At 41.0% G+C, this 26,792-nt stretch overlaps 1 protein-coding gene across 8 annotated transcripts in view; it reads right to left on the minus strand.

Annotated features, from left to right (window-relative positions):
- Positions 1 to 22,676, minus strand: part of kcnab1b (potassium voltage-gated channel subfamily A regulatory beta subunit 1b) — a 67,667-nt gene extending 44,991 nt beyond the window's left edge. Inside the window, exons 1-3 of one of the 8 annotated variants that reach the window (XM_078173277.1) lie at positions 22,031 to 22,153; positions 14,420 to 14,712; positions 13,088 to 13,624 (exon numbers count right to left, since the gene is read on the minus strand). In XM_078173277.1, the coding sequence (XP_078029403.1) occupies positions 13,088 to 13,302 (215 nt within the window). In that variant the 5' untranslated portion in view covers positions 13,303 to 13,624; positions 14,420 to 14,712; positions 22,031 to 22,153. Of the gene's footprint in view, positions 1 to 13,087; positions 13,625 to 14,419; positions 15,551 to 17,026; positions 17,266 to 18,791; positions 18,955 to 22,030 lie in introns of those variants that run through there. The other 7 variants (XM_033651424.2, XM_078173278.1, XM_078173279.1 and 4 more) reach the window with 7 other exon arrangements.
- Between the last annotated feature and the right edge of the window lie 4,116 nt (positions 22,677 to 26,792).

The raw sequence follows: 26,792 nt of genomic DNA on the forward strand, positions 1-26,792 counted from the left end.
GTCACTTAGACACAAAACATGGGAAAATAGGGTCCAGGTTGAAAAATACTGTAGTTACCCTTTAATGCCCGAAATTGTTGTAAAATGTACATTTTATCTTGGGTCTTCATTGCTTCTGTTTTCATGTTTACAGTGGCACATTGATGCAGACTATCTCCACAATAAACAAGCCTGCAAAAATGTTCCAGTTCCAAATAAAGCTGGCTGTCCTTGGACAATTGCTAACTTTGTTTTTGGAGATCCTCCAGAAGCTATATTTGCAGTGTTTGTGTGATGCTTAAAATGCATACAGGATGTCTTAATGATAGGAGAGGAACAGAGCGGACATTCAGCTGGCGGAGAAGCCGCCTGACTGCTGTATCATTTTCCCCAGTAAAGCAGCAGCATTGACCATACCTGATTATTAACCACACAGCCGGCTATAGCACATTAATAGATCTGTCCAGGTCTGGGATGTGGGTGCCAGCAGAGGCGCGTTGCTAAAGGAGCTAATGATTCAGGGGATTACAGCATGTCAGAGAATGAATAACTTTGTGTTTAGGAGAAATGGGTACTTGTGTGCATGTGGGAGAGAAAAATAGGGCAGCGAGAATGCAGAGGAGCAAGTTCTTTATACATTATATTGTAAATGGTAAAATAAACACGCTAAGGAAAGGACAATTTGTCTATACAAACCTGCACATAAACAAGTTTGCAAGCCAGTGACCGTGGTTCGGTCCCTCATGCTTGGATGGTGCCCAAAAGAAGCCTTGAAGTAAAATGACAAATGAGTCATTTGAAGACGCCCCCTCACACAAACCTGTCACCGCATATGAACATCCTGTGAGCTGCTACTGTATGTAGCCCGTTCTATTCTTAGTTGATCCCCAGTTGAAATAAAAAAAATCAAATGAACATCTGGCTGCGTTTATTGTGCCTAAATCTTTGGAGGAATGACCTCTTATTGTGGGAGGATGTTTTTTTGTTTCCCTGGAAAGCACTTTTATGGCTCTCAAGTCACATCCGGGCATTTCTCCTGATTTATTTCCTGATATTGGATTGCTCAAATCAATATTTGTCAGCTAACACTTTTGTCAAGGTTGTGAGTAAACAGATGAAACTCCTCACTCGCTGGGGATTAATGTAGACTAAGCAAACCCACACAAGCCAACCTTGATGGGCGGAGGGATTAGACAACGCCCACCTCCTCGGTTCCCACCGCTCTCCTGATGGCAACCATAAAGTTGTTATCAAAATAATTCAGTGCAGGGGAGAAAGGCGGGTCATATTCTAAAAATATCAAAGCCAGGGCCTGTGTGGGTGGGAAGAAAGTAGGGAAGTGAAATCAAGCACTTTGAGGGGGGGAATGAATAGATTAAGTATGAAAGAAAGGCTTCAGGAGAGATGCTGTGGGAAAACAAAGCCCTGATGAAGCCTATGGCCTCATGGCTCAACAGTGTCAGAGGAAGGGAAAGGGATGGAGAAGAGAAGGACAGATATAAAGAGAGACAGAAACCAAGAGACACTTGCAACAGACTGAGGCTTGCAGAGTTGCAAGTCCAAGCCCCCAGTCTAAGCAGATCAAACGGCCTCTACAGATAAAGCATTCTATATGACACAGAATGGGAAATCGGAAATGACAGCCGGCTCCCTACAGGGCCCGGCACAATGTGCATGTTTGTATTGTGTGTGTGTGAGTGAGTGTGTGTGTGTGTGTGTGTGTGTGTGTGTGTGTGTGTGTGTGCAATAAAAAGCATGGACACAACTTTGTTTTTCCACAGGGCCAAAGTCGACATTGTCTCACCTTTCTCTCATTTCTATGCAGCACAGCCACGCATGCACACTGTTGGTTTTTACTGAGATGTGAAAGGCTATTCAAAACGCTCGGACATTTGTTTTTTCCAAACCGATGGGTAGAGAATCTCACACAGGACAACTGTATTTTCGGCAGAGACACGATTGAAGCTAGTGGCCTGTGGGTTGATCGTGTATTGAAAAACATGTGGGCAGATCTGAAGTGGTTGATTCAGAACGTTGTGAAGAGCTTAGCGATGTGGGGTGGGAAAAAAAATCATGTCATGGTAACTGGAAAACCTTCATACAGTACTGATAGAAAGTATGTCACGGTATTTTTGTTTCAGGTTTAGTTTCTGTTCACTGGCACGCTTCAAAATGAAGATGTTAAACTGGAATATTTTCAACTGCATTGTTGAGGGTCTTAGAAATGATTCTGAAGGAAATCAGATGAAATGGTTGCTCTGCAATGTTAATCTAACACTGCACTGATGATGGTGATAATATTGATGATAATCTATATATGATAATATTGATAAAGAATCTTGCCAAGCCCTAATTTGTTCTGCAAACTGGCTTTCTTTTGACCTCACATCATTTCTGTGAGGCCAATATCGGATTTCACTGACATTTGACAAACCTACAATAACAGTAAAGACAGATGACAGACTTCACAGGTTATGTTTATCTGATCGGTTCACAGGTTTGGTCGTGTGTGCGCGCATGTGTGTGAGTGTGGTCTGCAGCTAATCTCACAAACTACTGGATCATTCAGTCTAACATTTTGTGTTTCCGTTTATGACCTCTCGTGGTCTGTTTACTAACGTCTTTGACTGCTGTCTCCTCAGTCCTCTTAACAGGTTGGTAGAGGCAGCAAGTTTTCCAGGAATTGACCTTTCACTAAGCCCCGCCCCTTTGTGATGGTCTAACAAGCTGTTGCATGGAACTGTAACTAACTGCACTCCCTGAATAAATATTATCATGTTTTTGGAAAAATGAAAGAGTGACTCCAGAGAGAAGCAGACAGAGGGGTCTACAGTCTGTGTTTGAAGGATATATCCAGGATGTCAAACTGACTCAGCAGCAACAACAGGTTAAAAAGACAAAGATAGTTAGAAGCTAAAGCCGAACTATAGGCTACAGATCACAGTGTAAAAGTGAACCACCACATCACTGCTGATCGCCACACAAGACAATGAATATAAAGGGAAACTTTGCTGATACTGAACCAGCTGTGTGGCATCGCAGTGTGTGCAGATGAACAGTGTTTGGCTTCACCCCCGTGCTGCTGCCAGCACCTGGACCTCTGCTGTCGGACTACTGACAACATGTAGCTCCAAATCCACAAAACCAGCTTGAAAATGAAGGAAATCTGAAACGACTGCATTAGAGTCAACGGAGCACAGCTGTGGTCTGAGCCGGCCAAATGCTACGTTATTATTGGCCAGTCTGTGTCCAGGGGTGGGACTTAGTAAAGGGTCAATTGGCTGGGCTAAAAACAACCAGCCTTACCGTATATTTCAAACCACATTTTGGCTCAAAAACTGACATCAAGAGAAAAGTTTGGACTTATTTTCAACCAGAACATCTGCAGATTTAATCCACACCCAATCTGCTTTGATCTGCTAAAGTTAGGTACAACACGAGACGTTAAGTGTAATATCATAATCTGTTATCTTTGCTGCCATCTTTTAATTTGATTTATATACTTTATTAATCCCCGAGGGGAAATTCAATTTTTCACTCTGTTTGTCAATCAATCCGAACACACACATGCACAAAATGGACCTATACATGCACTAAGTGGAGAGATGTCAGAGTGGGCTGCTCATGACAGGCACTCTGAGCGGTTGGAGGGTTTGGTGCCTTGCTCAGGGGCACCTCGGCACCTCCAGCTACCAGTCCACACTCCATATTTTGGTCTGGACAAGGACTTGAACAGGCAACCCTCCGGTTCCCAACCCAAGTCCCTATGGACTGAGCTACTGCCGCCTTGACTGTCTTCTCGATATTTGTGCCTCTGCCTTAAGAACGTAAGAAAGCTATGTGGTAAAATGTTTTTTGTTTGTTTGTTTTACTTGTGTTCATGGTTGTTATTTCCTACATTGTTGTGCTGTAGCCTACAGACAAAGTTAACACCGTTGAAAGTCCAGTTTTAAACAACACGGATCGAAGATTTGTGGTTTATTTATAAAAAATACATTCATCCTCATAATGTCATCATATAGTAGGCTATCTATATTTCACACGTGCTTGTTAGCGGGAGAAATAGATCTGCTCTGCGCAATGCGCTGTGGCTCCGTCTATAATAGATGAGGGGTGTATTTTTATTTGCTTTTGTGATGCTTCTGAAAAGCATTGTGGAAATCTTGTTGTCTAAAATGGCTGCGAACAGTTCTGGCGGCTGCGTGGCGTAGATCAGCGCCCCACTGAGAGCATTTTATTAGTAACTTGGTGTTTTACCTTTTCCAGCCAACAAGCATGGTTTGGTAATTTATTGTCTATTTATTCCATGAGTGCCACTGTTATACACATGCAGCGGTGTTGTCTTCTGCTTTTATCTCTTCCAATTATCTTTGCGATTACGGTCTGTTTACAGAAGCCACTTAAAGAAAAAAAGCTAAAATTGCTTTTGCAAGGCAACACTATTATAAAACCATTATGCTCACAGAAAACCATTTTAGTTGTGACCTTTAATTAAAATGCAAAATCCATGCAGAACGTCCTGGCTGTTTAACTGAGAGATTGGGCGGATCTCATCCTCGGGGGCTTGTTTGGTCTTTAGGCAGAGTGGAGCTCCACGCTACAGGCTCCTGTTGTGCAACACCCTGGCTCATATTATTAGAACTGCACATTACAGCAGGGCGGCTAAGACATGAACGAAAGTAAAACATGTTAGAACATAAAATACGCCCGTTTCATTGAAGGGTAATGAAGACTTTTGATTTAGGATGAAAAACTGGGCAAAAAAAGCTGGACACACACTGCCAAACAGCGGGTCTCTGAGCGAAAGCAGCGTGATGGGCTCTGTGAGTGCAGGCATGCATGAAGTCATGCGAACACACACGCATGTATGCACACACAGGCACCTGCGCATGCACACATATACTCAAAAGTTAACTACAAAACAAAAACATAAACACATGGGGATCAACAATGAGGCAAATTAGGATTTATGGTGCATCCTGGCAAGTGCCACAGCTGCAGAATATCTGTTATAGTCTGTGGACAAACAGACAGAGGTTGCATGAGTCCACACGGTGCAGCTGTTTAAAACTGCAGCCCTCTGTGTCGTCTTCAGTCACACAAGCCTTCATACACTTTGTCTAAATGCACTAAATGATTTGTGAAGAAGACAAATGCTGACCTTATGCATGTAGAAACAATCTGCAGTGTATTCCCCACCAAACTACTGTAATAGTGTCCTTGAGGTCTCAACATATAGTAACAAAGTACTCTCCAATTGAATCCAATAATACACTGCAGGTCATCAGTGAGTTTTCATTTTCAAACTTCTGATCTGAGCAGAAGAAATCCACTGTCAGCTATTTACATGACTGATAGTGTTACACAAGATTCACTTACAACAGTACTTTCGCTTTAAGGTTTAATAGCCCATTGGTTTATTAAATAAAGTACATTATTTTTAATTAAAAGGATCAAGCTAGAGGCACAGCAGAGTCATCCATGAATGCATTGATGACATTCGCTCTGGGGCTGCTTCACACCAACAAACAGGACGTTTAACTCCAAAAAACTTTCATTCAGCCTGACTGTGTGTAACTGTGCAACAAGACTGGTATCTGTGAGATACCTTGAAATGACCAGTTTGAACCACATACAGTGCAGAATAAAAGTTACTCTATCTCTTAGGGGGAGTATCTGTTCATTGGTAGGCATCGAAACGAAGAGGTCAAGCAGAAAAATACTCAAGTGCATTGTCAAGGATTTTAGAAATTACTCAGGAGGAAACTGTACTACAATCTTGCTTGGTAGTTGATGTACCACTACGTGAAAGTTATGCACTATTAAATCTGACAAGTTGATCTTACAAAATGTAGGAAACTGACTGCCTTGAAAAAGGTACGTGAACATAACTATTACTTTTAAGTCATGTTTACTTACTATGTATAAAAAGCTAAGTAGTCTTAAGCTATGTTAACTTTTTACGTGAACTAGAATTTAGGGCTGCCCCCTAATAGTTGCCCAAATGTTAGTCGACCAGAGAGGTCACTAAACGGCAAGATTTCATTTATTAATAAATAAATAAAAACCTATATGACTGGACCATGTGGGAATTTAATTTGAAAAGATAGATACAGAAAGAGGCCACACTCAGCAGTCAGACAGGAGTCACGTTACAAACCAATCACAGCTGACAGGTATCTTTCCCTTCATCTGCAAATATTCAGTCTGATAGATACGGAAAAGTTGATCATGTTAGTGCAGGGCTACCCAGAGCTTTACATCTGTCCCACGGACGATAGGCCTACACACTTATAAACAGCACCTGGAAGAAGATCAGCTCTGCACTCAGGATTTCAGGTAAATAGGCGGTCCCTCCAGAAAATCGTGATCTTGCAAACGCAAATTCAATGAAAGTCCGCAATATTTGCAGGGGCTTGCAATTTTTCAAAAATCTCCGCGATTTTTCCGCGTTTTTCTGGCCGACCGGAAGCTGTCGTGCATCAGACGCATCACAAAATCCCGCTAATGGCATTGCAGTATGGAGAAACGCTCTGTATTGACATAATAATTTGCACTGTTTAAATGCATACAATATGTGTTTAGCCTAAAAGCCTAAAAAGGTTTGTAACACCCTAATACATGTCTGAGATAAAAGAACAACTAAAGTGAATATGTGTTGAATTTATTAAAATGTTATGTTTACACAAGATGTAGCTTACATGTTGTTTTACAGTCACATTATTTGGTTTGAGAGCTACAATATTCACTCAGGATTTTTTGCAACATTATTGGAGTCCATGTTTTGAAACTAATTAAACAAAACTAAAGAAGAGAACTATAAAAACATTTTCAGCTATTTTTGTAATATTCAGTATGATTATTATAGCAAGTGATTACATGACTTTTTTTGGAGGTAGTAGTTAAAAAAAATCACATTTATTTTCTCCTTTTTTCATTAGCCGCAATTTTTGTCATTTGCCACAATTTCCCACAAAAAAAATTCACATAAAAATGCCCCAATTTTTAATCGTAATTTCTGACAAAATTGGCCGCAAATTCAAGGTTTTTTTGCCGCGAGATCCTGGAGGGACTGAATAGGCTATATGGTGCTTGTTAAGTTTGCTAGTTAATAACATGTCGGGCAGGAAATCCAAAGTGTGGGATCATTTTGAGAAGGTGAAGAACGAACCCAAGGTGATATGTAAACTCATCTTCATTGGTCGACTACAAACATGACGTATCATCTGAAACATGGAAGTAGCTACATGCCCATTAGCCCACAGCGTCATTAACAGGCGGCTCGCTCAGTGTGTGACGTGCACTTGTAGATAAAATATAGGCCTATATTAATGAAGGTTCATTAGTACGCTTTTGTATTTCTCTGTAATGTAGCACAGTGTTAACAATGTTACTGATACTATTCTTTCTCACACCTTCAACTCAAACCATTGTGTTGCTCCGCTCAAAATATGTTATTTAATGATCAAATTAATATCGTAAACATGCGGGCGATAAGTTGACTAATGGCCCTAAATGACGACTATTGGTCGACAAGGAAAATTCTTAGTCGGGGGCAGGCCTAATAACTATTAGTCTTAAAGGTCTAGTTGCAGGATTTCATGGCATCTAAAGGTGAGGTTGCAGATCTGAAACTTCCATGTACTTCCAAACTACCATGTGTCAAGCGTGTTGAACTATGGTGGCCAATGCGAAAATGCAAATGGCTCAATCTAGAGACAGAGTTTGGTTTGTCCATTCGAGGCTACTGCAGAACAACATTATAAAAGTCCTCCTCCGTGGAAAAGAACCTGCTCCGTATTTAGATTAACAGCTCACTTGAAGGCAATAAAAAAAACATTATTCTTAGTTTCAGGTGATTAGAATCTAATAAAAACAGTTATGAATATTATATACAATTTCTGTCAACAGATGCCCCTAAATTCTACGCACTGGGGCATGAGTTAAAAGTTTCCTAGATTTTTTAAAAGTAAGATCAACTTGTCAGATTTTACAGAGACATTATAAAAATCCACAGTTTGATTACAGTAGCAGAAAATAAATGCAGAAAATTGACACACCATCTTGCCAAGCCCTTATTTCTGATGCAAACTGGCTATTACATGTGCACCCCCCACCAAAAAATAAACACACTTTATATGGCTGCTCTGTGCATTACTCACACTGTCAACACACAGATGTACACACAGCAGAAAGAGCCTCCCTCTCTCTGCTGGCCGCTGATAAACCTGCATCCGAAGGAACCGACAGAAGGGATTTTTGCATGCCCATCTGCAGCGCAGCTCTAAACCAACCACGTGGAATCTTCCCCAAACCTCCTGGACTGTCAAAAGGCCTTCTGCTGCCTAATGACCGTTATGAACTTCAATGCAGGCAAGCAGGGGCTCCCTACCAGATACCAGAAATAATCTGCACAGTTTGTGAGGCCAGCAACAACAGCATGTTTTGTTACATCACATATTTTGGCCTGTACGCGTTGCTGTTTGTGGCCTTGTGTGTATCTTTAAGGTCTAACTGCAGTGGAAGGTTGCAACTAGGGGACGCCAAAATTAGACCTACACTATATTTGGCTACACTATATATTGCCATGACAACTAAAATACTGCGGATGGTGGTATTATTAGTTTATGCTCGCTCGCTCTGCACACTACATCTCCTACTTCAACTTGCTACACCTTCAGATGTTCCCAGCGTGAAGCCTCAACACCACACACATCTCATGCACACATGCATTCATGTATGTAATGCACCGTGTCAAATTCAAACGCCCACAAACACACACACACTTGTTGTGAAAAGGGCTCTCATATGTTGTCACACAGAGAAAACTTTGTACAACATGGATTTAATTACTTCCCTGTCAGATGGCGTCCAGAGCAACACGAGCATCTACTTTAACTAAACAGCTCTGGGTCAGTGGTGTGTAAAAACAGGGAGACAGCGATACAGCAGTGGAGGAGAGAAGGACAGGAATGATCACACAAACAGGGAGCAGAGAGGGGATGTTACAAATAAGATGTTTCATCCAACATTTGCTTCTCCGTGGTGGAAACGGGGGATTTGTTGCGGGCTTGGAGGAGGCTTTACTGCTAACATCCTCCACCTGTTTTTAGAGGGAGCTACAAGAACGAGCAAATCCTCTTGTTACAAACCAAAATAAACACATTTTAGAGGCCATGCACCTTGCATCACTCCTGCATCAGTACCGCAACATTTTTAGTACCAGTTCCTCTCTCTGGGAAACAGAAGCAGCAGTGAAACGAGCGTGGGAAAAAACTTCTTTGCTGGTTGCATCTGTGACTGTAAGAAAGAAAGAGTTCAGATGATTGAGATGAAAAAATGCAATAGAATATTAAAATTAATCTTCTCAGTTAATGGAAAGAAAAAAATCTTTTGTGAGCGCCGAACCAGTTAGCACAATGAAGTCTTGTTTGGCGCTGGGAACAGATTGAAGTTGGCCATTTCAATGTTGTTATGGAAACGAGATGAGATTGTGTGACAAGCAGACACTTATCACATTTAGCTGCTCCGCATCCAATCTGCCGAGATTCTGCTAATTGCCTCTTTTCTGTGAACTGACCTGCTTGCCCCAGTTTTCCCTCACATTCACTCTCTAATTCTGCCTTTTTGTTTTCGTTATTTCATTTCTTCTAACTCCATCCCCTTCCCCATCATCCCCTCTGTCTCTCGCTCTCTGTCTCTCTTGATCCTGACACTGTCAGCGATGATGTCACCTACTCCAGTGTGAGGTGAAAGCTACTATTTTGCTCCTGCGGTCTGGGTTAAGAGCCCACTCACTGAGATAAGAGCGCATTGTTTACTTGGCCCAGCCTTGTTACTACTCCCACACACACATATACACACACACGAGAGCACCAATGCACGGCTCTGCTCAGCTTTAGTGTGACACTTTCCAGAATGTACTGTACGGTCACAGACAGTTATTGAGAACTGTATGCTGCGCAGTCAGAGTCTTAAACTAATCCTGGTGGTTTTGAATAAGCTTGTAGGAGACGTTAAAGATCAAACTCAGCTTTGATACAGTGAGACACTGTGCTGTAGATGCACAGAATGTATCAGGTGATTTATTGAGCTGTGCGGAGTTACCTTATCCATAATGTCATCTACACATTAAATTGTTTTTTTATCTATTTCTGTATCACGATAATATCAGAATCTACTCAATAAATGTGGGGTAGCAATTCACACACAATTTATTTGAGCAGATTTCATTTAACAAACTAAAACTTATTAGCTAAAGAACACCTAACATTTATAAGACATTACACACCTAAACAGTCAAACAAAGTGAATGATATTAACTCTCAGCCCCAAAACCTTCCAGCTGAGAGGCAACAGTGCAAACCACTGCACCACCTTGCCGCTCAGTGACTACGCTGATCATGTCAGTTTTTTTAAATGACCAATTAATTGTCCACACCATGATCGACTGAATACTTCATGTCTTCTGAGTAACAGCGGCCAAAGAGAAGTATACATTGTTTGAACGCAGCTCAACACTCTCCAGTCCCCTTAATGAAACTGACTTTAGCTGTGCTGAATGGGTGCTGATACATGCGGACATTGCAGGACAGGGATTTTAAGATATTTTTCATATTGCAGTTGTTACTGTTAACAAATATTTAGAGTAGGTACAACGTACAAATTATTGTTATTTCAATTGCTGACTAATATACTACCCACCCTCAAAAATCCTTTTTCACAGTGCAAGGGACACATCCCCCTTCAATATTCATAACATGTGCATCTGTCCCCCCAAATGAAAAAATGAAAGTAGCAGAGGACTTTAAGTTTGATAAAATTAAAGACATTTAAACCGTAAACTGATGCAGAAGAAACACAGATTGTTACGTTAAAAAATAAACCACCAAAATGCAGGAAATTAAAGGAGCTATATGTAAGAAATCTAAAGCAAATAGTCATAAAATCCTCCTAATATGTCACAGAGACTAAGGAATAATGTTAATATAACATACTGATCTCACTGACAACAATAGTACAGCCAGAATATTCGTATTTAAAAAAATGTTTTACGGTCCGCAAATCATGTTTATGTTTTGAATTTGTGTTTTGGCCTGTTGCGCCACCCACTGCCGTCTACCAGTCACGCAGTCAGTAGAGTCTCAGCATCAGTTACAGTTACAACTGAGCTACAATGGCTGACGGTGCGCCTAAACCCAAACGACCTCGTTATGATTCCCAAAAACGCCAAGACAAAACTCGAGGCAAAGCGAGGGTCTATATAGGAGATGCTTTTGAACGGTGGAGACGGTTGAAAGCGGAGAAGAATTTGAAATTGGATGTTGAAGTGGCTACTCTTCTCCTCAACAGGTAAGCTTTAGCCAAAGTTGGCTAACTAGCATCATAGCTAGACGGGGATGGACATGTCGAATACTTTCAACTGTTATTCATTTTCGATCATACATTGTAGCCCATGTGCAGGTGGGTCATCGACCTGACTGATTTTTTTTGAGAAACAAACGTTAGCAGCACGGCAAGCAGCATTAGCAGTGTCCCAGTACAGAGCATTAGCAGCCGGCTCCTCCTCAGCTGTATCCCGGCAGCAGCGTTAGCAGCCGAGAAGCCGGACTTGCTCGAACGGTCCGCTGGATAATTGAAGATCAAGGACGTGGTGACGCGGCCCTGCCACGGCAGCCGCCCATGGGCAAACAAATCAGTCTCCAGCGTGCCGCTGTCCAGCAACCTCGAATCTGTAGGGGAGGGGGGGGACATGACTCGCGGCAGTATTTTGAATTTGAGTGCAGTAACCGTTTTGGCCACATTCTTACATACGGCACCTTTAAGTGATAACTGCAGTGTCCCTCCAAATGCTGAAAGAAAACCTACACTCATGGTACACTGCACTGCAGCATCACCTATGCTCCCACATTTGCTACCCAACTCCTTGAACCCACTCTTTATGGACAGATTTTGACACAAACAGCTGACACCGATGTTCAGCACCACATTTTTGGTCCACTTCATTGTGAGAATCTTGTATTTTTTTCTCTTATCTCTGTCTTACTTGTATGATTATTATGGTTAATATCTTATTTCCATGATATTAGCAGGGTAATACTGTTGCGACAGGTTATCTTATTTGGATTTATTGGTCATTTTATGATGTGATGGAATGATTTCTATTTCTGGTGTAGTTACACCAGAAAGAAAGGTTACCAGGTGAGAGTGCCTTCGGTTTTTATGCCCCTTAACTGTGCAGCTCGGTACCTCTGGATATTAGAGACGCAAGCTCTCTCTGTATTTTTAAAAAGGTGATCTTTTTAATGTAGCTTTTAATTTGGGGTGATGTTGTATCCCGAGTTACTAAGTTTTAATATTTTTTTGCATTATTTATTATCCCTGGCATTTATTCTATTTTATTTTATTCAATAGACTCTTATTTGTTGATTTTTAATATTTTATTTTTGTAATTTTTAGTCTTGCATTTTTTATGTTGTTCATTCATTTTTTATTAATTATTTTTTGGTTTGTGTTGTTTCAGTGTTGCTGTGTGAGGCAGGATTTTTTTAACGGTGCTATAGAAAATAAAGCTGAGGTGAAACTGGGGCACCATGTGTAATTTGGTTTTAAACCAACATGCCTGACTAAAAAAGCTTCTGATATAACTATTATTTATCTGTCATAACCACACCAAACATCTCATCTCTCTCTTCAAATCACATTTGCAAACATTTAAATCACACTCCAAAGAATCTGAACTGTCCCAGATCCGTGTTTGCAACAGACACGATTAATTGGGGTAGCCTATAATTATATAGAGTTGTCAGTAAATGTGCATCTGCATCACACACCGTCCCACTCATCACCTGTCACTGCACATATACCTTCATTGTCTCCATCAGGGCTCTTTTAACTCATGTAGTCTTGTCTTTTTCTATCATGTTCTAACATATGAGATTGTGTTGTCATTCATATTCAGTTACTGTTTATCTTTCTCTCACATTCAGGCAGGTTTTCACAGCATAATCTGGGCAGAGGAGAGAAAATTAAACTCAAACTAAATACACCCCCTCCTTTTTCCTCACTTTACTTTCTCACACAGTCTCCACCATCTCAGTCTACGTACCGGTACTTCATGCCAGTGAGCTTGGCGGTGGACTCCTTGAGGTTGTGGTGGTAGCGGTGTGTGAAGGAGCCCAAGCTGCGAGCTATCAAGGCCACAGTGCGGAAGCGGGCACGGGCTTGGCTGGCTGTGTTGGGGCTGGTGGCGTTCTGCTTGCTGTGCTCGCCGTTACGCGGGGCCTTCAGCCCGTGGTCCGTACATGCAAAGGACACCTGCATGGCTGTTGGCAAAGGCCACTAGAGCTGCTCCAAGACAAACAAGGCTTTGTTTGTGTCCTTAAAGTCCTTAAAAGTCTTTCTTTGTCCCCCTGTCCGTTGAAGTTAGATTTTGTTCTTGTTGTTCTTACGTGAAGTTAAAAGTCAGCGGTCCAGGCCAGCTCTGCCTGCTGCTGCTGAATCTCATATGGAAATCACAGGCAGGAATGATGGGAGCATGAGATCTCAAGAATCTCAAGCTGATGTTGCGTCAAGATCGGACATAACAGCAGTGCAGTCCTGGCCAGTGTGTGAGGTGTCGAAACGGGGCTCCTGTGCCGGTCACCTGAGTATAGGAGAGAGGGTGGAGATGGAGGGGGGAAGGATGAAGGAGAAGAGGCACTGAGTGAGTTGCTGAAAGAGTCGCCCAACTGGGAAGAGCACTTGAGAGCGTGTGTGTTGCAGAGGGTTAGAGGGGTGAGGGTTAAAGGTGTCAGGATACGAGGAAAATGTCCAGCTAAACCAGACAGGAGAGAAAAACCTGTGAAATCTCTCTGTATTTTCTTTTCCCGTGCCATTTCCTCCAGTTTAACATCTTCTGCTCACATCTCTACGCTGCTTTGACGTGGCAATATGAAGAATGAGAGCAATTCTGCCCTAGTTTTTCTTGCCTGTCTATCTCATTTTTCCCTTTCTGTGTCTGTCCTGTTTTCCTCACCTCATCCTACAGAAACTATTGTTCACATCTCGTTTCCAACAAAAATTTTGCCTCTTGCTTACATCTGATTCTGTTTACAAAGTCTGCCTCTAATTCCTTTTTTTAACGTATTTCTCTTTAGGGTGTCTCGGAGGCTTTGTCGGGCAGTGAGGAGTTGTGGGTGTCTGGGGAGCCTTTCTCGCCCTCCGGCCACAGCTAAGCCTTTCAGTCAAACACCTGGAGTGAGGAGAGTAACACTGTACCACCACACTGTGCTTTCGATACATGCACACACACACGTAATCACAGACACCCTCCAACTCCAGTCACACATCTTAAAAATAAGGTCATGCTCTCACAGAAAAGCAAACACTTGCAAATTAACAAATGCATTCGCTTACACTTAAAACGCAGACAAATCTTTACTGACACAAGTGTTCTTACACACAGTGAGTTGCCAGCGCTCTCTGAGAAACAAGGATGGGAATCTTGATTGACGCGTGCCCTCCTGCAACTTTGAGAGGAATCGTTGTTACACAGCAAGCCGAGGCCCCGCAAAGATCTGCATCCCAGCAGAAGCGGCAACAGCAACAGCAGCAGCAGCAGCAGCGTTTTCCAGCAGCTGTCCTCAGACCCAGCAAAACAGCCTTGTCCCGTCTCCAAAGTCCTCGAGCGAGCAACACCGCTTTTATGGTCCCCGGCTTTGCAGCAAGAATGCTCTGTTTGATAAAGGGACCCTGGAATAGTGACAGACAAGCTGAGAAGAGAAGGAGGAGGAGGAGAAAGCAGGATGCATGGTACCTCACTTCAGGGAAGAAGAGGACAGATGCAGTGAGGAGGCGAGGAGCAGCGTGTGTTGAGCGTAGAGAGAGTGAGCCAGGCGCTGAATGAGGGAGAGAGACAGTGTGTATAGGCTACTGGCTCTGGCTGACTGGCTGAAAGAACTGCAGTGTTTTTCACTATGGCGCCACACATTCACAGAGAGAGGGAGAGAGAGGAAGAGGTATATTCTGAATGGAAGTCAAGGGAGCTGAACTGATGCGAGTCTCCGTGTGTGTGTGTTGGTTTACTTCAGGCTGGATATTAAAGTGGCATATGGTGGGTGATTACAGTAGCCTACACGCTTCGCTTCACTGGTGATGACTTGTGAGGCATTTTACTTGCTAAAACCTCTTTCTGTTGTCTGCCATCATAGCGCAGTCCCTCTTTACAGTGCAGTAACATTTACAATCATATAAGATGTATTAATTCATGCTTTGTTCTGTAAAAAAATCACAGGCTATATTTCATTACAGCATCAAAGAAGAACCTAGGGAGACCGACACTGACATCTCAGAGCAGATGTTAAGTGGCACAGTGAAATAAAGCATAAACCAGCATTCAGGCAGCACAGCATCTTACTTTCCTCCCCCACTGAGCAGTAATGTGACAATGCAGGATTTCACGGTTCATTGAACATCCACGAACCTCGAGGCCAGCTCAGTTTTATTTACATCTTTGTGATTGCATTTGATAACAGCGAAAATCGGTTCGACAGGGCCCCATCATCTTGGATGCCAAAGTTGCTTTCTGGGTCAGCAGGGGGGTGATTTTTATATATGTCGAGACACTGTATGTCGTATGATGAAATTCATCTGAGTGGAGTTTATACCGTTTCTATTTTTTAAGATTATTTTTGGGTTTTGAGTTTATAGCTTCTTTTTTTAACGTTATTTCAAATTTTTGTTGTTGGGTTTTCTTTAAGATTATTTTTTTGTTATCGAGTTTGTTATTGTTTTTTAAGATTTTTTATTTTTTAGAGGTTATACCTATTCTTTTTTTAATTGTTTTTATTTTTTGTTATTTTTTCTTAAGATTATTTTTTGTTTTTAAGTTTATAACTTCTTTTTTTAAAGATTTTTTGTTAGTGGGTTTTTTTTGGTTTTTCTGTTTTCCTCTTTTAAGATTATTTTGATTTTTGTTATTCTTTTTTTAAATTATTTTTGTTTTTTAGTTTATACCGTTTCTAGATTATTTTTATTTTTTATTATTGTTTTTTTTAAGATTTGTTTTGGTTTTCAGTTTATACCGTTTTTTTCTTTTTAGATTATTTTTATTTTTTCTTAAGATTATTTTTTGTTTTTAAGTTTATAACTTTTCTTTTTTTTTTAAAGATTTTTCTGTTAGTTTTTTTTTAGGTTTTTCTTTTTAAGATTATTTAAATTTTTTGTTATTGTTTTTTACAATTATTTTCTGTTTTTCAGTTTACTTTATTTTTTTAAGATTATTTACATTTTTTGTTCGTTTTGTTTTAGTTTTTTATTTTCTTTTTTAAGATTATTTTCTTTTTTTCTTTTTTTACTATTTTTGTTTTTTTATCTAAATTTTTGTTCTTGTTTTTTTTTTTTAAAGATTATTTTCTGTTTTTGAGTTTATACTTTTTCTTTTTTTTAAGATTATTTTTGGGGGCTTTTTGCATTTAATGACAGGACAGTTTGTTGCTTAAAAGAGGGAGAGAGAGAGGGGCCAACATGCAGCAAAGGGCCACAGGCTGTAATCAAACCAATGGCCATCCCAGCAAGGACGCTACCTTTGTACATGGGGAACCCGCTCTACTCACTGAGCAACTGGGCGCCCCAGAGTTTATACCTTTTCTCCTGACTTTTCAAGTGCTTGTAATGCACAGGAACGCTATAAATTTCAGTGCAATGTAACACTATTGCAACTTTTAGGTACATGACCTTCAGAGATGAAACAATGCCAACTTACTTACTTTTCGAAGCCCTAGTAGTATGTATAAATTAACACCTACATCTCCCATCTCATCTTCAGGCTCAAACCCACTAAGTGTAGAGCTGTTGCTCCAGCTACAAGTGGTACTTGTACATTTTCATATGGGCCACCACTGACACAGAAGCAGATTGAGACAGCGAGCCCCCTGCCCCTCTCAATCTCAGACCAAACTTAGATAAAACTGAAACTAAGCAGTCTTGAACAAATATAAACCAAGATTCTGTTGATGCGTTACCTATTTCTCGCCTCAAATGTTTTCAGAAACGTGTTTTAGCTTACCTTTTAACTGTAATTAGAGATTGTTTGTTTCTATCCGGTCGCCATATTGTTTTCTGTAAGCAAACGGCCAAGCTTGCATTACGTCACCCACCACCGGGGCAGTTTATTGGTCTGATATGAAGCACTGCATTCTGGTAGTTGTAGGTTTTCTACCTCTTGCGCAAACGCAAATGCCACAGCAGTCTTCCTCTGTTTTCTCTGGTCATGCAGCACTGATTTCAAATGTATTTGTGTCCTTTTGCTGCATAGACAGCCTAGTTTTATAAAAATATCTTCTTTCCAGCAGCAAAATTCTTCTTTAACGAGTTTAAAGGACTACCAAGAGTCATATGTTTAAAAAGATATATATATATATATATATATATATATATATATATATATATAAATTGAAACAAAGGAAGATATCCTGACTTTTAGTGGTTCAAGATCTGGACTATTTAGAAGAACTGTAATGGCCAAAACACACTGGCAGCGAATGAAACAATCAAAAAATCAAAATAATATGCCCCTATTATTTTCAATGTTCAGCACATCGGTACTACTGGATGTACCGCCCCGTGGCACTTTATGCTACTGTCCCATTTCCAGCCTCACCACATCGCTGTGGTAGCGACTTGTCAATTACAAGGTAGCCCTAAAGCATTCCCTACCTTATCATCTGCTTGACTCTTAATGTGAGTTTGTAATTTGCAAAATTATTATCATGCTGTATTTAAGAAGATTTTAAACTAGAAAGTGAGACCATAAACTCCTTAGGAATATGTTTACTGAGGTAATAACTCAAGTGAAAAGATACATTTTCTTATGGGCTTGTACAACCAGTGGAGTCGCCCCCTGCTGACCATTAGAAAGAACAGAGCACCTCTGCATTGGCTTCACTTTTTAGAACCTGAGATAACGCCTTGGTCAAGATCTAAAGATGGTACATTTCCCATAATGCAACTCCATAGAGTCATTTGTGAGCCCTTCTTTGCCTGGTGAATGTCTACGTCTCTCCTCCCCAGACTAGAAAAGCAATGTATCCTCATACAATGGTTTGTATGGCATCTAACAAAATAGCGCTCCACGAATGATGTTGGGTGCTCAGCGTAAAGTTGCTTACTCAACGCCAAGTTATGTAGGTTAAGTTTCGGCAAGTAAAGTTATGACAGTTGGTTGAGGAAAATAAACATGGTGTCGACATACCTTATAATAACTCAAAGTTCATTTGGTCTCATCGGGTTCTGAACACCAGTCTCCTGGTTATTTTGGAAAGCGTCCTCTAGAGCCACCAGAAAACATTACACATCTACACAACTGTTTTCACAAACACAACCTTTTAGAAAAACTAAAACAACAGCTCATTGTGTTGCCATTTCTCCATCTTCTATAGCCTTTTTGCCTGCTGGTAAACCCTGTTTCGGCTTGATTATATTGTTCTATGACGCTCTGGAGAGGTAACTGCACAGTTGGACAAAGCTGCAAACATTCCTTTAATGTCACCAGCACCTCCAAGGCTACGACTTCCTCCATGTCGATCCCATTTAAAAGTGTGTCAGTCAAAAGCGTCAGCTAGAACTGTTACATTCTCGGCTGGAATCCCCAATGGGTGATAACGCTGTTACCCTGAGGCAAACCACCCTGCTTTAATTGCTCCAGTAAGAACCTATAATAGAGTTCTGAAACTCTGTTGCTAAGACACAAAACTCCATACGGAGGTATGCGCATATTGAAATAGATGAGCCACCGTGACGCTGCACTTAGGAGACTGATAAATGCCTCTGACCTGAACCTGGATTTCCCACAGTGTGGAGCATCTGTCAGCTTGAAAGCACCTCCTGTGTTCCTCCAAAATCCTGCATCTATGAAGAACAGTGATTTCCTTCACCGACATTAACCACTTAAGATTCCACGTCACATAATTACAGTTCACAGTCTGCTACTTGACAAATGAAATTGTTTTGTGTTGCACATTTTACCCTCGTGTTCAAAAAGGCTATTTAATGCCCAGTAGATAGTTTTCCTTATCAGCGCTAACCTCCTGTTGAGTAATGAGACATGATAAGGGGGGAAACCTTTCCAAAGCTGTCTGTGACGTCACTGCTGCAGCAGTCCCAGTCTCTCGCTGCTTGATTAATTCTTTCTCTATGTATCTTCCTCTGCATTCCCCTTTTTTCACTCGCACCTTCTGTCCATCTGTTTTCTCCTGCCTCTCATCCTCCTCTCCCATCTCTCCTCTCTAAATCACAATTTAACACGCCACGCTCCCTCATTCCTAGTCCATATTCTTTCCCCTGTGCTGCAGATAATACCCGGTGCACAAGTCATTGTGATTCACAACGCGAACAACACCACAGAGGATGAACTGGTTGTTTAATCTGCCTTAATAGGGTGGCACTGACTCTGTGTAGACATAATGGTCACAGTTATTAACCGCTACAAATTTCACTGCGGGCTAGCAAACATGCATGAAATATTGATTAAGAAACTTGCCTCTGAATCTGATAGGAATGGACAATACGAGAAGGATTTGACTGAAAATGCAAGGTCATCATCACCATCCTTCACCAACAGCACCGAAAGCATCAAATTTGTCATCTGCTTACATTGTCATGTCATCCTCATCATCACCCCATGACTACTATTTCCATTATCATCATCTTTTCCACCACCACCATTATGACACTTCCCATTATCACCATCAGCATCATTATCGGGCCAGCTTCTGCCATGACATCATCTCAGTTTGAAACCACTGCATGTGGTGACACTGATGAATGCTGACATCTTTATTGTGGCAGCCCCTACAGAAGCCTAGTGACCTTATTTATCTGCCCAGCAGGCATATGGCCTCATAGCAGGGATATTGAAAGATAGAGGGAAGTGGATGCATGGCTGTTTGTTTGGTGAAGCTCTCAGCGGTTCGTAGTATTGATGAAATGTCTATGTACCTAACTCAAACAGCTCATCCTAAATGCACAGGGAAATGATTGATTTCAATAAAACATTTTAATTAAACATATCTGGGACATCTCATTTTATTCGTGCCATGCAGAGGCAAAGCTATGTACAAATCAACTTCATTAGGTTATTATTACAGTCATAGATTTGCTTTCCTGCCTAGAGTTAGATAAGAAGATTGATACAACTCTCAGTCTGTACCAGACCCTGAGGAACGCCACTTGCAGTAATGCAGTGAAAGAATCCCCTGCAGCTCAAAACGCATTATCTCCTTAGACCACCTTTAAAAGAGACGTCCATAAAACTGTTGACATGACACCTCAAACTGCAAACAAGGTCAATTATGACTCTTTTTATAATGCATTTTTGATTCATGGAGGTTTTATATCTGTAAAAGTTTCCTTGGGCTGCAAAAAACATTTTAAAATTCCAATACATCATCACAATGTTAAGTCTATGAGCCGAGCGGGAACTCACAGGTGGGGGAGAAACACTACTGTGGATATTCAGTATAAGTAGGTCGCATACCTATGGGTGTATAAAAAGAACTGGATATAGTGTTGGAGGCAGGGCCCCATTCATTCCTATGAAAGCTGCTCAGTGGTGCATGAAGCCAAAAAAGTTCGACTTCGCGGCTGTAAAATTATCCGGATCCCCTCATTATTTGGCCCGTAGCACTTTGCTGCACTTAAAATACTTTCATATTTATTTATTGCATTTTTATCCTCAGTGAATGTTCTTTGTTGAAATGCATCACTTGAGTGTCACAACTAATTTTGTTGTATTCCCACTTGACAATAAAGGCTTTCTAGTTCTAGTTGTCGTTCATAGAGCAAGCGCACTAGAGACTTCTGGTTTAGCCCTTCATTAACTTGAATTGGGATAAAATGATTTAATCGTGCAGCTCTTCTAGACATCTTGTATGTTATCGGCTGCATGGATCAAATCCTAAAAGTTACTCAGAGTTTCTAGACCTCTTTCTTTTATCTCCTTGAATACTGTCAGTATGTTGATTTTATTTGTGCGCGTCCGGCTGTCTTCGCTTTGCCTCTGCAGGTAGCATATCTGAGGTTTGCTGAAATGTAAAATGCCAAATTTTTTTCCTGGCAACTGGGCTGCAATTTACACTTTGCAAAGAGGTAATTTCATGCTATAGTCAAAGTAGAATCCCTCTTATTTTTCACTTATTATTCCTCACACACACACACACACACACACAATTATATCTGTTATGAGGTAGAATGAGAATTGGGTGTCATATACAATACTCTGAACCCATAAAGAGAAAGAGATAATTGGACTTACTGTGTTAAATTAGTCCAAGTCCAATTATCGATTTCTCCTCCTGGGTTCACAGTATTGTTTATACCAAATACAGCCTCCATCCCACCTCCTGAAAATGGTCACAGTTCAGAGACTGTTGAAAAAAATGCCAGTTTTTTAAAAATGATATATCTTAGCTCACTCTCTTTCTGCTTTGCTATGACAATCAGCTCAAACATTAGCTCTATACTTCATTACTTATTCAAATCCTCAGTCTTCCCGCAGTTCTGAAACCTGCCGAAGCCACTGAAGACATAGCAGCATGTCTAATGGTGGCCTCATGTGCCTTAAACGTCAAGTCTAATTGCGGATGGGAATTAGTGCTGGGTCTCGCTGTGTTAAGAAGGACTCTCCCTTATCAGGAGATGATGAAAGCATTAGGTATTTAACAGGACAGGGAGCCTGCTGAGCAGAGTTAAACTTTAATCCTTACTTTCAGTGGTTTATAAATGACACAAATTGGAGGGAATTGACAAACAGGCTGCTGTTTACCCTGATTTGACTCAAACAAAATTCACATTTACCCTCAAATAGACCATAAAAAGATGCAGTTCATTCAGCAGAAGCAACTTGATAAGCCAAAAGGATCCAAATGTAAGTAATGTCAAACTTGCATGCTCTAAAACTCTGTCTATAAGCTCTCTATCAGATAATGCAGCATGGTCTGAATCTATGGCATGTATCTACTAAATCTATTCAAATGCTTAAGTGCATGCACCCTTCTTCAGAACGTTATCCTACCTGTACACCATGCTGGCTTTAGGCTGGGTGGATGCCTGAAAAAAATGGCTGTTTACATGAAGAAGCTGCTCCAAACTCTGCTGCTCTCGAGGTCTGCTGGCTTCGAAGCTTCCTGGAAGGCAGCTGGTGGGGCTTGAGGGGTGCACCCTGGTTCCAGCCCCCTGCCTCTGCTGGATGGAACTGGGGCAGCGATCCAGCCTCGGCCCCCCTCTCTGCCTGGACACGGGGATCTCACTGCAGGCTGCCTTGAGATACATGTTTGGATCAACTTTGTCTCCCACAGGCTGATGGAACACTTTCTTTAGTTAGCAAATCCTTTTCAATATAGAGTCATCCTGTGGAGAGAATGTGGCCTAAAAACATCTCCATGTAAGTACAATGCAATGCTGGTCATGCGGTGCCATGGAGGATATCCGTATTTGTTTGCTCAACAGTTTTTGTAAAGACTAGGGCCAACAGAGTAATTTAGAGGAATACCCTGACACAACTTACACAGATATATCAAACAAAGTACACATGTGAAGATACAAAGCAAACACAGCCGGACAAACACACACGCAAAAATAAAATCAACATACTGACAGTATCAAAGGAGATAAGAGAGAGGGGGGCAGAAACTCTGTGTGCCATACCTGTGATGTCAACTTTATTCTTAGATGATTGACAAATTAAAAGACAAAGGCAGCTTTTCTTTGAGCTCCTGGTGGCTCCAGTGAGAGAAGCTTGTTTGTCTGTGAGGCAAGCCGAACAAAGCCGGAGGGATATTTCGGTCTACGTGTTCTTGTCAGACATATTTTCTCAATGCATCTGTTGTATACACAGCAAGATCCGGTCCACCTAGTTTTCTCTGGGAACATTTCCTTAAGGCAAATCTTTTCATAAATCATTTCCTTAAATGATAACAGAAACCAGAATGTTTATTCACTGTGACATATGTATGTCTTCACATACAAAAAGAAACCACACCACAAGTATGGCTATGTTATTGGGAGTTGTGCAATGTATTGTATTTTTACATATCCCCAGGCAGACTTTTCTCACAAACTGTTCGTATGTTTTTCTACGAAAAGTAATGCACCCAAATTCATACACATCTAACGTATTTTGGAAGGCTGTATGAACGTCACCAATGGAAGCAGCAAGGAAGCGGTCCCGAGCGGTCTTGTAAGGAGGCAGGTTGGGGTGGTGGATGGGTCACAAAAACCGAGTCATGCGTTCGGAACCGTGTAAACTTTAAGCAAATGTTGAGTCATTTTAAGGTATGTTCTTGCCACGTTTCTTTTCCTAAACCTAACCACAGTAAATGTACTTGCCGAAACCAAACATTCGTAACTTTACGTTACTTACTTAAGTGTACGTTAACGACATTACCCCATTTGTAGGACGCTAGTACTGGGGCAACATACTCTCATAGAACATGATATTAGTTCATTTGGCATCCTAGGAATTAGATAGATAGATAGGTATCTATCTATAATCTAATTCCTAGGATGTCAAATGAACTGATATCAACATACTCTCATAGACCTGGAAAACCTCGCAGCCACTTTTATTTGTTATAGTGTACCGTGCTCCTGGCCCGTATTCTGAATTTGTATCTGAATTCTCAGAGTTTTTATCCAGTTTAGTTCTTAAATCAGATAAAGTTATTATTGTAGGCGATTTTAACATTCATGTCGACGTTGATAATGACTCCCTGGCTACCGCGTTTATCTCATTAATAGACTCCATTGGCTTCAATCAGGGTGTACATGAACCCACTCACTGTTTTAACCATACCCTCGATCTAGTTCTGACGTATGAAATTGAAATTGATAACCTAAAAGTCTTTCCACAGAATCCCTTGCTATCAGATCATTATCTGATTACTTTTGATTTCTTTTTACTCGATTACACGCCACTCAGCAACAGTTACTATACTAGATGTTTATCAGATAGTGCTGTCACAAAATTTAAGGAAAAGATTACTTCGTTGTTAAATTCAATACCAATACCTTCAGTAACAGAGGTTTCCCGTGCCGACTTTAACCTCTCCCAAATTGATCATTTTGTTGATAGCGCCGTAGGCTCGCTGCGAACAACGCTCGACTCTGTAGCTCCTCTTAAAAAGAAGTTAACAAAGCAAAGAAAGTTTGCTCCTTGGTATAACTCTCAAACCCGTAGGTTAAAACAAATATCGCGAAAATTTGAAAGGAATTGGCGATTAACCAAACTGGAAGAATCTCGTTTAATCTGGACAGACAGTCTCAAAACTTATAAGAGGGGCCTCCGCAATGCCAGAGCAAACTATTACTCAGCATTAATAGAAGAAAACAAGAACAACCCCAGGTTTCTTTTCAGCACTGTAGCCAGGCTGACTGAGAGTCAAAGCTCTATTGAGCCTTGTATTCCTTTAGCCCTTAGCAGTAATGATTTTATGAGCTTTTTTAATGACAAAATTCTAACTATTAGAGGCAAAATTCATGACCTCCTGCCCTCAGATGGTAGGCCTACCTATCTAACCTCAAACACAGCTGTAGAATCTAATATATATTTAGATTGCTTCTCCCCAATTTCTCTTCAAGAATTGACCGCAGTGATTTCTTCATCTAAATCATCAACGTGTCTCTTAGACCCCATCCCAACTAGGCTACTTAAGGAGGTCTTTCCTTTAGTTAACACTCATATATTAGATATGATCAATATATCCCTATTAACAGGCTATGTACCACAGTCTTTTAAGGTAGCTGTAATTAAACCTCTCCTAAAAAAGCCCACCCTGGATCCAGAGGTGTTAGCCAACTATAGACCAATATCTAATCTTCCCTTTATGTCAAAGATCCTTGAGAAAGTAGTCGCAGACCAGCTGTGTGATTTTCTCCAGGATAATAATTTATTTGAGGAATTTCAGTCAGGATTTAGAGTGCATCATAGCACTGAGACAGCTCTAGTTAAAATTACAAATGACCTTCTGATTGCTTCAGACAAAGGACTCGTCTCTGTTCTTGTTTTATTAGATCTTAGTGCGGCGCTTGACACAATTGACCATCAAATTCTACTGCAGAGACTGGATCACTTAATTGGCCTAAAAGGTTCAGCACTAAGCTGGTTTAAATCTTATTTATCTGATCGTTTTCAATTTGTTGACGTTCGTAATGAATCATCCTTACGTACCAAAGTTTGTTTTGGAGTTCCGCAAGGTTCTGTGCTCGGACCAATCCTATTTACTCTATATATGCTTCCTTTAGGTAACATCATTAGAAATCACTCTATAAATTTCCATTGTTATGCGGATGATACACAGTTGTATTTATCGATGAAGCCAGAAGAAAGTAATCAATTAACTAAACTCCATAACTGCCTTAAAGACATAAAAAATTGGATGAGCACCAATTTCCTGATGTTAAATTCAGACAAAACTGAAGTTATTGTTCTTGGCCCCAAACAACTCAGAGACTCTTTATCTGATGACATAGTTTCTCCAGATGGCATTGCTCTGGCCTCTAGCACTACCGTAAGAAACCTCGGAGTAATATTTGATCAAGATTTGTCTTTTAATTCTCATTTAAAGCAAACCTCACGGACTGCATTTTTTCATCTGCGTAATATTGCGAAAATTAGGCCTATCCTGACCCGAAAAGATGCAGAAAAATTGGTCCACGCTTTTGTTACCTCAAGGCTGGATTACTGTAACTCTCTATTATCAGGTAGCTCTAGTAAGTCCTTAAAAACTCTCCAGCTAATTCAGAATGCAGCAGCACGTGTACTAACAGGAACTAAGAAACGAGATCATATTTCTCCTGTTTTAGCTTCTCTGCACTGGCTCCCTGTAAAATCCAGAATTGAATTTAAAATCCTACTGTTAACTTATAAAGCTCTAAATGGTCAAGCTCCGTCATATCTTAGAGAGCTCATAGTGCCATATTATCCCACCAGAACACTGCGCTCTGAGAACGCAGGGTTACTCGTGGTCCCTAAAGTCTCCAAAAGCAGATCAGGAGCCAGAGCCTTCAGCTATCAGGCTCCTCTCCTGTGGAATCATCTTCCTGTTACGGTCCGGGAGGCAGACACCGTCTCCACATTTAAGACTAGACTTAAGACTTTCCTCTTTGATAAAGCTTATAGTTAGGGCTGGCTCAGGCTTGCCCTGTACCAGCCCCTAGTTAGGCTGACTTAGGCCTAGTCTGCCGGAGGACCCCCTATAATACACCGGGCTCCCTCTCTCTCTCTCTCTCTCTCTCTCTCTCTCTCTCTCTCTCTCTCTCTCTCATCCTATTACTGCATCTTGCTAACTCGGCCATTCTGGATGTCACTAACTCGGCTTCTTCTCCGGAGCCTTTGTGCTCCACTGTCTCTCAGGTTAACTCATATCGCAGCGGTGCCTGGACAGTGTGACGTGTGTGGTTGTGCTGCTGCCGTGGTCCTGCCAGATGCCTCCTGCTGCTGCTGCCATCATTAGTCATTAGTCAACTTCTACTGTTATTATACACATATGACTATTGTCACACAAGTATACTGTCAGATATTACAGATATTAATACATACTTTCAACATATTGTACCACAGTAGCCAGAACTATAACTATAATATTATTACTTTCATTAATGTTGTTGTAAGCTACTGTCATTACCTGCATCTCTCTCTCTCTCTCTCTCTCTCTCTCTCTCTGTCTCATTGTGTCATATGGATTACTGTTAATTTATTATGCTGATCTGTTCTGTACGACATCTATTGCACGTCTGTCCGTCCTGGAAGAGGGATCCCTCCTCAGTTGCTCTTCCTG

This window comes from Epinephelus lanceolatus, chromosome 12 (assembly GCF_041903045.1).
Source record: "Epinephelus lanceolatus isolate andai-2023 chromosome 12, ASM4190304v1, whole genome shotgun sequence".
Lineage (NCBI taxonomy): Eukaryota > Metazoa > Chordata > Actinopteri > Perciformes > Serranidae > Epinephelus > Epinephelus lanceolatus.